The sequence below is a fragment of the Puma concolor genome, chromosome D3 (genome assembly GCF_028749965.1).
Source record: "Puma concolor isolate L17-30 chromosome D3, mPumCon1.1.hap2, whole genome shotgun sequence".
NCBI classification, from domain to species: domain Eukaryota; kingdom Metazoa; phylum Chordata; class Mammalia; order Carnivora; family Felidae; genus Puma; species Puma concolor.
Genome location: NC_141678.1, coordinates 36,826,403 through 36,837,369, shown reverse-complemented (window position 1 = coordinate 36,837,369; position 10,967 = coordinate 36,826,403). Strand labels below are relative to the sequence as shown.

Genomic DNA, 10,967 nt, shown 5'->3' with positions numbered 1-10,967 from the left:
GGTCTGCATGGGGTCGATGTACTTTTGGGGCCTTTATAAACACGCACCAGGTGGAAGCAGCGCAGGGGCGCTCTGAGGCGCACCTGCCTCATGGGTTTGCCTTTTTGCCAGCGTCATTGCCCTTGCTAGAACACCGCGTTACTTTCCTTAGTTACTTTGGTTTCTAATGCAACCTCGTCCCAAGCCCCTTTACTGCGTTTACTTAGCAAGGAGTGGCGTCTCCAGCTGCTTGGTGCTGCTGGCTCAGCGTGCTTGTTCTGAGGGAGATACAAGAACCACATTCCCCCCGCCCCCCTTGGTAATGTTACAAAGCGAACCTCTTGACTGAAAAACCGAAAGCTTTGGGATTAATAAAATAGTCATCCCAGGCACAAAATGGTGAGTGAAATATTCCAAGACATGGTGTGATTAATTTACCCACGCCTCCTCCTCACCCGTTCCCAAACACTCTGCACCTCCATCAGAAACCAGGGGTTATGTCCAAAGCCTCGTTTCGGCGAGACCCCCGCCTTCGGTGCATCGCCCGCGGCTCGCTCCGGCCCACGCGGGGCTGCCTAGCGGCTGCGGGGGCTCCGGGGACGGGCGCGCGTGTCCCGCGAGGCGGGCCGGGCTGGCTGGCGCGCGGCAGGGTCGCGGCGCTCGCGGCTCCCGCTCCGCGCCCAGAGCCCGCCAACTTCCCTCCGTCCGCCGCCCCTCGGAGCCTCCCGGATCTGCCGGCTCGCTCGTCTTCCCCCCCGCGGCGGCCGGGAGCGCGGGCTCTGCGACGCCGGGGCGCAGCCGGCCCCGTTCGGCAACACTGCTGCCGTCCGGCCCCGGGCGGCGGGGACGGAGCTTGCCTCGCCGCGCCCACGGGGCCGCAGGCCGCTAGTCCCGCCCGCCGCTCGCACAAACTACTAGCGGCTCACGACCCGGGACAAACTTCTGGCTGAGGCGCAACCCTCGCACAGTCGGTCACCCTTCCGGAAGCCAGGCACAGAGCACAAGACGCGGCTGGGGAGAGGAGGGAGAGAGAGAGAGGGTGGAAACAGTGTCGTCGCTCCTCTCCGCGCGGGTGACGCTGCACCGGCGGCGGCGGCGGCCGCCCCCAGCCGAGCTCCCTCCCGGAGGCGCCGCGGCCGCCGAGCGCAGGGGCGCGGGCCGGCGGGGCTGGGCGCTCACGCCCTCTAGCGGGCCGCGGCGGCGCCGGGCGGCCGTGACGTGGGCGCTCCCTTCAGCCGGCCTGCGGGGCACCGCCAGTCAGTCGGGGAGCAAGAGCCCCGCGCGGAGCCGGCGCGGGCTCGGCCATCCGCGCACCGCCGCCCCCGGCGCTGGGATCGTGGCTGGCGGCGGAGAGGGGGCGGGCAGAACGCACGCGCCCACCGCCACGGCCGCGGCCGGCGGCTCAGGTCCCGAGCAGGGGAAGCGGAGCGGCGGCGGGTGCAGGCGCCGGAACGGAGGGCGGATTTTGGCTCCGCGGGCGCGCCCTCCGCTCCCTCTCGCAGCCGCGCTGGACGCCGAGTGGGGCAGGCGGCGGCGGAGGAGGACCCAGGACCCCGACCCCCGGAGCTGCTAGAGTTCGGACTTCTGCAACTGTTGGCACTTCGGGGCTCCGGCTCTGTTTTTGGCTGTTTACCTTTCTCTTCTGGCTGCCTGGAAACCCAAGCTCCCGTCCGCCCTCCGCCCTCGCGCGCCCACCCAGCGCCGCCTGGGAGCGGCCCGGCGCACACTCGGCAACATGAGGAGACTTGGGACTTGCCTGGCGACTTTGGCCGGACTTTTGCTAACTGCGGCAGGGGAGACATTTTCAGGTAAGCGGGACCGTTTGTGCCGCCGCCGGGGACGCGCGGGCCGGAGCGGGGGCCTGGGACGCCGGCAGCTCCCGGCGGGGAGAGCCCGAGGCGGGCGGCGGGTCCGGGTTGGGGGCGCGGTGGGCAGACACAGCTGCTGCCCGTTAGCCGGCGCTGGGCGAGGGGCCGGCGGGGATCGCAGGCATCGGCGATTCGGACGGCCGGAGAGAGCATGCCCCGAGCACTAGCCTCGAAGAGGGGACTCCCTCCTCGCCCTCACCCCTCCGGGGCCTGGGCTCGTGCTCTGGCGAACCGCTGCCACTGCGAGTCCTTGGCCGGCTCGTAAAAGAACAGCAGAAAACTTTGCTTGAAGTTCGGCGCTGCAGCCCGGGGCCGCCGGGCGTGGGCGCTGCGCGATCCCTACGACCCGGAGCAGCGGCCGGGCCTGATTGCCGGTCCCCGGCTGCGCCCGTGGCGATCGTCCAGACCCGGTAGCAGCTCCGGTGGTGGCGACCGCCCGGCGCCCTGCGGTCCCTGCTGCCGCCCCCCAAGTCCCTCTCGGCCGGTGACCCCCGGCTCATCCAGACGGTTGCGCAGCAGCTCCGGAGAGCCTAGGCGGGCGTTCGTCGTCGGTCCCAGCGGGAGGACCCGGCAGCCCGGGAGGGAGAGGCCAGGATCCCAGGCCCCGGGCCAACGCGGCCTTGCGCCCTCAGGGCCCCATCTACCCGCCTTCGGCCCCCAGCGGAGCGCCGAGGCCAGTGGCAACTTGTTAACCCAGCCGCGCCGCCGAGGGTCCCAGGTGGGAAGGAAAGGGACTGTGCGTGCAAGTGTGTGTGTGTGAGTGTGCGCGCGCGTGGGTCTCCTAGCGCGGCCGGGGGCGTGCCGAGCCGGGAGGGGCCCCTCGCCGAGAGGACCTGTAGACTCCAGGCGTGTGTGTGTGTGTGGGGGGGGGGGGGGTGGTCAGGCGTGGGGCCCAACGCCGCGCAGTGTTAGGGGGTTTATCTCTAGGTTGCCATCAATACCTGGAGCACACACGTGGGTGGATGGGCCAGACTCGTGCACATTTGCACACTTTCTCATGTGTATTAGTTTCATTAAGGTCCACGTACAATGGTGGCGCTGGGCTTCTTGTTTTTAGTTAAATAAAAACCCCGCTATTTGAGCGTAAACTTGGGTTGCATAATAGGTTTGTATCATTATTAGGGAGGAATGAATAAGTTGGACCTTTTAAAAGAATTTTTGGTGAAGGAGCTTTTCACTGACAGTAAAACGCGTATTCTAACCATCGGAGAGGTTTGGCTGTCTAGTCTGTGGAAACGTACAGTTTTACTTTTTTTGGAGTCCTGGGTTCACAGAGGCACAGATGCCTGTGTCCCGTGTGTTGCTGAGCTACAGGACCCTTGACCACAGTTGGCCGGAGAGATGAGAATGAGATCGTGGTTGGCAGATTGCTCTGTGCTGTGAAATCCAAACTGTCAACTTCAATAAAGAAGTACCCTTTCCCTAAGTTTAATATATCCTTAACTGTCTAGTAATTGCACGTGCTCCAGAGGGCTTAAAATGATACACTGCTGTCTGATATAAAATTGATGCAGATTTTGGCCTTATTAGCGAATTATGGAGTTAGACTCACCAGTTTTAGAGCCTTGTAACTCATTAGTGTTAGAAGCCAAATATGAGGGCCTTAGTGATGGTTTTCTCCTTATTAAGATTCATAAGTCCCTGCCTGGGATTTGTTAAAAGTTAAGCCTGTCGAATAGCGTTTGGGTGGATTTTTAAGTTGTGTGCAAGGGGATGGAAACAAATATTTATGTAGCTTATTTGAAGCATCACTCATTCATCATTAAAAAAGGACTTCAGCATTAGATAGTACTGGCCTGTGTCCTTGTTAAGGCTGATTTAAACTGTCAAACCCCAAGAAACTTTGACTAAAATTTAGCCATATTTTTTTTTTTTTCAGAGGAAATAATATCATTCTGTTTGTGGGTGTGCTTACCTTTTGTTTGGAAAGCCAGAGTTATTCTAGTGTGTTAGTGGCTAAAGGGGAAAGGAAGGGCAATATCCGAGAGACTGCTTGGAAATGTTGAAATTCTAAATATTTGAAGTTGGTAAATTTTGTGTGTGTGGTGATCAGGTATGTTGCCATGCATTATGGTTTTTTCTCTCCACTTTGCATTTTAGGTGGTATAGGCATGAGGCACTTAATGCTTTGGAAAAGTGAGTTTCTTTGTGTATGCTGGGAAAGTTATGAGCGACAGTGATGCTTATTTCTTTTTAGGATTCTTCTGGAAATTGTAATAATTGGCTGCTTTTTTTCCCCTGACACACCTTATGTGATAATCAGTTTTAGAGGTAGAGGAGATAGATTGTAAGCTCCTTGAAGGCAAAGTCAGTATTTTTTTCCTTCTTGGTTCCCCATAAAACCCTTAACATGAAGCCTTAGATCTAACAGGCAATCACAATTTTTAGACTAGAACACTAACGTGAACGCTGACCATTTGCAAACAGTCGCTTTGTATCTGAATTAACTGACACAGAAGGGAGGGAGAGGAATGATTGTAGGAAGTTAGACTTGACTGACATTTCTCTGCCTTTGAAATGAGTATTTTCCAGAAGGGGTTCTCCTTAGCTCACCCAATGGCTTAAATGACGAGATTTTGTGTGAATGGTGGCGGGTTTTTTGTGTGACTAAGATTTATACACACAGGACGTTGCTCTTCCCTTTCTGCAGTGCTCATAATCTCGTGTCCTCTTCAGGAAGGACTGGAATTTATATATTTATTAATTAATCATTTCTAGAGGCAGACTATAGGGAATTTGGAGTCCAGAGATCAGAAATAGAATGCTAAACTTACTGGAAGAAAAAAAGAATTCAGTGTGTGGTTCATGTGGGCTTTATGTACTATAAACATGCCATTTAAAAAATGGTTTTCCATCTTTACAATTTCTAATTTGTTAATATTCTTGGAATTTCTAATGCCAGTATTCTTGTTGGAGGCTCACTTTCCTGCCTTCTAGGCTTTTAATGGTCATTAAAAATAACTTGTTGGGGCGCCTGGGTGGCTCAGTTGGTTAAGCATCTGACTTCGGCCTGGGTCATGATCTCACAGTTTGTGAGATCGAGCCCCGCATCAGGCTCTGTGCTGACAGCTTGGAGCCTGGAGCCTGCTTTGGATTCTGTGTCTCTCTCTCTCTGTCTCTGCACCTCCCAGCTCATGCTCGCACTCTGTCTCTGTCAAAAATAAATAAACTTAAAAAAAAAAAAAAAACTATTGTAAAAAGGAACACAAGTCAGCCTCAAGAAAGTTAAGTCTTTTTACTTTTGTTTGAAATTCTCCTTTTTCATGTGAGAAGCCAAATAGCTGGCAGGTCATTCTTCTTTGACCCAATTTCTTAAAAGCCGAATTGTAATATATTTAATACAACATAGTATTTAGTTTTACATTATAATGGGGCTGGTGTGTTAAGTTCTCTTAAAACTCTGGTTTGCAGAGATAGAAATACAAGCAGATCTGGCCCTTTGTTTCTACCACAGTATTTGGAATAAATTAAACCTTACCATATCCTTGTGAATTTGGGACTCTTGTGGAAAAGTTTATTTTAAAAATACTCTTTAAAGGCTATTTGTGGGAAAAACAGCCAACATCTGAATAAAAAGTCTATAGTTTAGTCGGCAGTCCTGTACCAATGTTTCATTTCTTAGTTTTGGACTTTGGTGAGGGTTATGTCAGATGTAAACATTAGGAGAGGCAGGTGAAGCGTTGTACTTGGAAGCTGTACTATTTTTTGCAGCTTTCTTGTAAGTCTAAGCTTATTTTAAAATACAAAATATTAAGGTACACTTTATAAAGAGTGGGAATAGATTTGTTGAGCATTGTGACTTATTTTTCTTTTTCAGGTAACTATAGTCATGACACTTTCTATTTTTATGGTGCTTTAACTAGATTGATAATTCATGTGATGGAAATACTTCAAATTTAGATCAGTGAGCATGAAAGAAATATGCGTAGAAAATTACTATAACATTTTTAGTGTTATGTGTATGTAAAGAAGTATTTACTGCTTGAGCGTAATAAATTGTGCCGATCTGGAAAATTACAGGTTTTAGTCTTTCATGTTTCCAACGGGTTATTATACAGTTTTTCAGAAGTGAAGTTACTTACATATCATGATGTATGGGTAAGTATGTATATAACTTGAGTAATAATGAAAGTTCTGAAAGAACTTTCCTTAATGGACAAATAATCCAATTTGTGTCTTCAGATTATATAAACACTGGATGAAAGAAGCAAAGCCTTTACTTTTGGCAAAAGTTGGTTTTAGAATTTAAATATTTCTGTGGCAATTCTGTAAAAGTTGATGGCTTATTCAAATTTTTCCACGATGGTTCCATAACAATTTTAGTAACATTCCAAGAACCGATAGGTTGTATGTGTCTGTTTTGGTAGAGGAATCGTGTTTTGGATTAAGTATTGTTTCCTTTCAGTTTTCATTTCAGGTTTTATCAAGTTTTCTAGAATGAGCATGTATTATCTGAATCTCCTAAGACTTAGCTTTCAGCGAGGGGTCAGGCACGTTGATAAGTAGTTACATATTTGTTCAGCAGTATAACATTTTTCTTGAGGGTGGTGTCTACAATCCCAGGCTTTTTACTTTAATTTTGAGCTTCTTGGCTTTGAAGACCAACTTTCCCACCAACTTTCTTACAGTTTCATCTCTCAGTTGCTTATTATCTCCACGAACGTAACAATTAATAAGCTCATTTTGTAAGTGAGCAAAGGTTTCATTACTAACGTGTTTCAGACTCAGTAGTGAAACATTTAAAAAGATCCAAAATAATAGAAGCCTCCCATCATAAGAGGGTGCAGCTTCTCGGGTTCCTAAAATCTTGCTGTGGTTTCTAATGTAGTGGCCAGAAAGCCCGAGCTTCTTCTGTGGCTCTGAAAAACCCAACAGAGAAAAGTAAGTAGGGGCTGGTGTTGGGCGGGGAGCAGGAAAGCGTTAGTCACCAACCTTGGGAGTCTGTAGTGCCCCCGCCATTGAGTAGAAGTGTGTAAGAGACAAATGAAAGAAGAAAACGGGCGTGAGAAGAAAAGTGTTGTGTGCTCAGGCATCAGTGACATTAGTTCTGAGGTCCTAGCAGAGGAGGGTCGCTGCCCTTACACCCTCCTTGCTCTTAAGGATGGAACCTGTGGAAAGGAAAGGAAAGGAAAGGTAATCAAAAGAGTGACAGGTAGGTCGTTCTTACATCCTGCACCTCAGCAGCTTTAGGTGGCCTTGGGGAGGGCCTGGGGGTATTGAGCCAAGTGTTGATGGCAAGCCGAGTTTAAATCTGCACTTCTTAAAACTTGGTGTGCCCCAGGAGCACCTGCAGTGGCCCTTCCCAGTGTTAATTTCTAGGGCTGAGCTATGGCGATTGTAAGGTGGAAGGTTCATGGAGGGTCTCACAGCATCTCACCACGTAATCCTGGTTTGTGGCCACGTTTTGGGACATGTTGATCTAAAAAAGAAGTTCTTAAAGTGCTGTCCTTGGACCAGCAGTGTGAGAGCATCCCTTTGGAACTTGTGAAACATGCCCGACTCTTGGCTGCACCCAGACCTGCTGAATCTGAAACTGGAGGAGGGTTTCAGGCTGCTGTCTGTGTTGCAGGAAGCCCTTGAGGGCGTTCAGATGCTTGTAAGAACTACTTTTCCCGAAGAGCCAGGATCCTCCTTTTGCAATGTCAGCCTACCTTGACAAGAGTTGAAAGAGAACCGTGGGTAAAAATAGAAGTCACGTTCATGCACTTATTGGCCTCCTGATGAACACAGCCAAAATTATGAACAGGCTGACGTGACTGCGCTATGATTCTCAGCCTCTTAGGTGAAACCGCCAGTGTGACATTTCAAATGATAGTCTTATCAGGGGAAGATCTTGGAGCCAGCCGGTTGTTAAAACTTAAATGAAAAAGTTTTCTGTAATTTTACTTACCCCAACATAAAGTTTTAATTAAAACTTGTGGTAATGATTAGCCACTGGAAAATTTTCTGGGTGGATATTGTGTATAGAAGGTATTTGTTGGTTTGTTGTAATAAGTGCACAGCCCAGTGTGTCTGTAAAATAATGCCTTTCGTTCAAGTAAATATTGAGCACTTCCTGTTTGTAAAGCCCCTTGACAGGGGAGCATTGGGAGGGGTGGTAGTGGGCAAAGATAAGAAACATACAGTTATGATGCTTTGTCCATTTATGAGAAGTTTCCAAACCCACTGAAATAGAATAGAAACAGTTCTGTCTTTGGAGAGCACTGGAAATTAATGTACGTGAAATCTGGAGTTTCAATGTGGAAATCAAAGGAAACTGTGCCTTTGGAAATGAACTCAACTTCCAGATAGAAAAAGGGTTTTCATTACCCTTCTCTTCAGGGTACCGCCAGTGCACATCCGAAAATAGAGCTGATTTCTGTTTTCCGCAAAAGACAGATATCGCCGTCTCTGTCATTTAACACCCCAGGTAACTAAAAGCGCTCGGCACGTTACTTAACAGATTTATCTTGACAATGTTGTCACCAGACTTTCCAAGAATCAAGGTGCCGAGTGCTCCCCACAAGGCGGGCTGGCCTCCTGCTTCCTGCTCCTCCTGCTTGTGATCCGGAGCTGATCACTAGGTGTAGCTACATCCTTAGACCCACCTGCCTGAGCTGGGAGAGGCCCAGCCTTACCCACCTGAGGCTTTCTGCTCTCCTTCACAGCTGAAGGAAGGATGCTGTTCAGTGCACCTTCCTCTGCCTGTCCGCGCGTCTTACTCTTTTCTGTAAGCTTAAACTCTTTCTCGGAAGTTTTGGTTCCAGTAGTTGTAATCTTTAGTTTGTTGTGGTGCAGCCCTGACCCAAAGGCAACTTTAAACTGGTCTGTGATCCTCTTTCTCGTTTTTCTCTTTTGCTGTATCATATGTTGCTGCTATTCTATATATAGCAGCGGGGCTAGAAGAAGTAGTGTATGTCTGCCAAGTAAGAGTTCGTCTTCACCTGTGGCTGTGCTCCATCAGGCGTTTGAGCAGTAGCCCAGAAAGAGGCAGTGGGGGGGGGTGTAGAGCCAGGGGCAGGTGTGTATCATCGGTGGGAAGTGGCTGTGGGCTGTTGCTTACTTAGCCTGTGAGAGATTACTTCTGTGGCATTGCGGTTTAGGTTTATCGTTGGGGAAGTCCTTACAGTTTGCACTGGAAATCTGATCCAGTTAATTTTCCTGCTTACAACGCGGAAGACTAATGAGTCATTAAACACTTTTTATATGAAGCTCAAGTGTTGGAAGCAAGGGGAAGGCGGAGGATAGGATGGAAGGCAGGGTCACTCACTTTATATCTGGGGCTGATGGGGGGGGGCGTGACCTCGAAGGCCAGAGAGCAGTGATTGCAGCATGTGAGGGAGAAGATGAATGAGAGCAGAGTTGTCAGGGACTTGTCAGAACAGATGAGTTTTTGGCATCTCCCTTGGAGGAAAAGGCCACCGTTTAACAGAGTGATTTATTTCAAAATGCAACAGCCTAAGCAGAAGCAAAGCATTTACTTTTTATGGGCGGCAAAGCATAAAAGCTTATAGAGCATCAGTTTGTTTTCAGATGGGTGAATATTCATTTTGATCTCTTTCCTAGTCAATATGCAGAAAGCAGATTTATTGCACTGAAGGAGGAGAATGTGTTTTAGTTTGCATCACCGTGGAAGGCAGAGACCCCATTCCTTCTCCCCAGCTTCTAGCTGTGGAATCCAAGCAGGTTCACAGGAAGGCTGCTGACAGCAGGTGACAGGGAACTGGACCACACCCAATTGGCAGTCGGTGTTCCATGGATCCTATTAGATCTCTTTTCTCAGTTGGAGTGTCTTGAGCTACTTTAAATCATGTCCCAACCACATGCTTGAGATGAACTCATTGTACATTCTCTGGATACAAAATTATAAAGTAGCCTAAAGCATTACCTTTAAAATAAATTATACTGATAATATATAAAATAAAAATCAAATCACTGAGCAATGTTTAGCATGTATTAATGTGTATCAATCACTTAATATATTTGTGGAATGAATATGGAAATGAATTAAATTCTCTTGGGGAAGAAAAATATAAAATGACTTATACTTACTACGTGTTTTTTTTTTTTTTTTTCCTATCAAGTTTAGCTTTTTTGAGCATCTGGCATAACTTTAATAATAGGCCCAGGCTATGGATTTCGTGTTTGGTACCCTTAGCAATTTATAGGCATGTAGATAGTATTTAGTTGCTATGTTTAGAGGAGAAAGTGTTACTTTTTGTTACCTGAATATATGAAAGTTAAACTGTAATTTTACCATGTATAATATAAATGTATTAATCAGGTACTCTTCTACAGCAGAAGTTTGCTAAAAATGGAATTTATCATATGGTAGGTTTATCGTGACTCTAGGAGGATTTGATTTTAGTCGCTGGTAAATTAAAAGAACCGTGGTCTCACCAGTAAGAAGGTTCCATAACAGGGTGTCATGTATATTATCTCTGCTGGTTTTATTTCTGGTACCCAATGAAATTAATTATACTTAGAGCCCACTTTCGCACATTAACATCCAGCTCATCTTCAGTAGAGTCGGCATGCTCTGGTTCCTTTTTCATTCGGTATGGTATACACTCAGGTGATGAAACTTCATAAAACGAGGTCACCTTGACAACAGTCTCATAAACTGTGTTCTCTGCTTCCTTGACTTTTGAAATCTAGACCACTGAATATGGTGTGAGATCTCCATAATTATCCACTGGCATTATGGCCTGTGTGTGTGTTATGGGAGTTCTTGCCCTATTTTCTCAGTCAGTTACCATTTTCGTCCTATTTGCCTGGGTTTTCAGGGAGCCCCTCCTTGTCTTCCAGCAGGGGGTCACTGTGCAAGCATGTCCTGTGTTGCTGACCCTCAGAAGGTTTGGAGTGGGGGGGGGGTGTGGGGGGCCTGCCTGGCTGTGGAGGGCCTTTGACAGCTGGAGGATGTTGAGGCTTTGACGTCAGCTATGGGTTCTTGGGATTTGGAAAGAAGGGCAGTTCTCCCTCCCCACCGGCCCGGCAGATCAGGTGTTCCTGATTTTGGAACAAGGCTTCTGAATTGCCTTGTGGCCTTGGGTATGCTGTTGAATTTTTCTGAGTCTTAGTTTTCTTTCTGGAAAAGTACCTTGCAGGATTATCATAAAGACTAACCAATGCCATGACATT

The 10,967-nt window shown here is 48.4% G+C and overlaps 1 protein-coding gene across 5 annotated transcripts in view; it reads left to right on the top strand.

Annotated features, from left to right (window-relative positions):
• The first annotated feature begins 1,235 nt into the window (after nt 1-1,235).
• PTPRM (protein tyrosine phosphatase receptor type M) overlaps nt 1,236-10,967 on the top strand; it is an 801,865-nt gene continuing 792,133 nt past the window's right edge. For 3 of the 5 annotated variants that reach the window (XM_086682490.1, XM_086682489.1, XM_086682488.1), the window contains exon 1: nt 1,237-1,787. In XM_086682490.1, the coding sequence (XP_086538616.1) occupies nt 1,715-1,787 (73 nt within the window). In that variant the 5' untranslated portion in view covers nt 1,237-1,714. Of the gene's footprint in view, nt 1,788-10,967 lie in introns of all 5 variants that reach the window. The other 2 variants (XM_086682486.1, XM_086682492.1) reach the window with 1 other exon arrangement.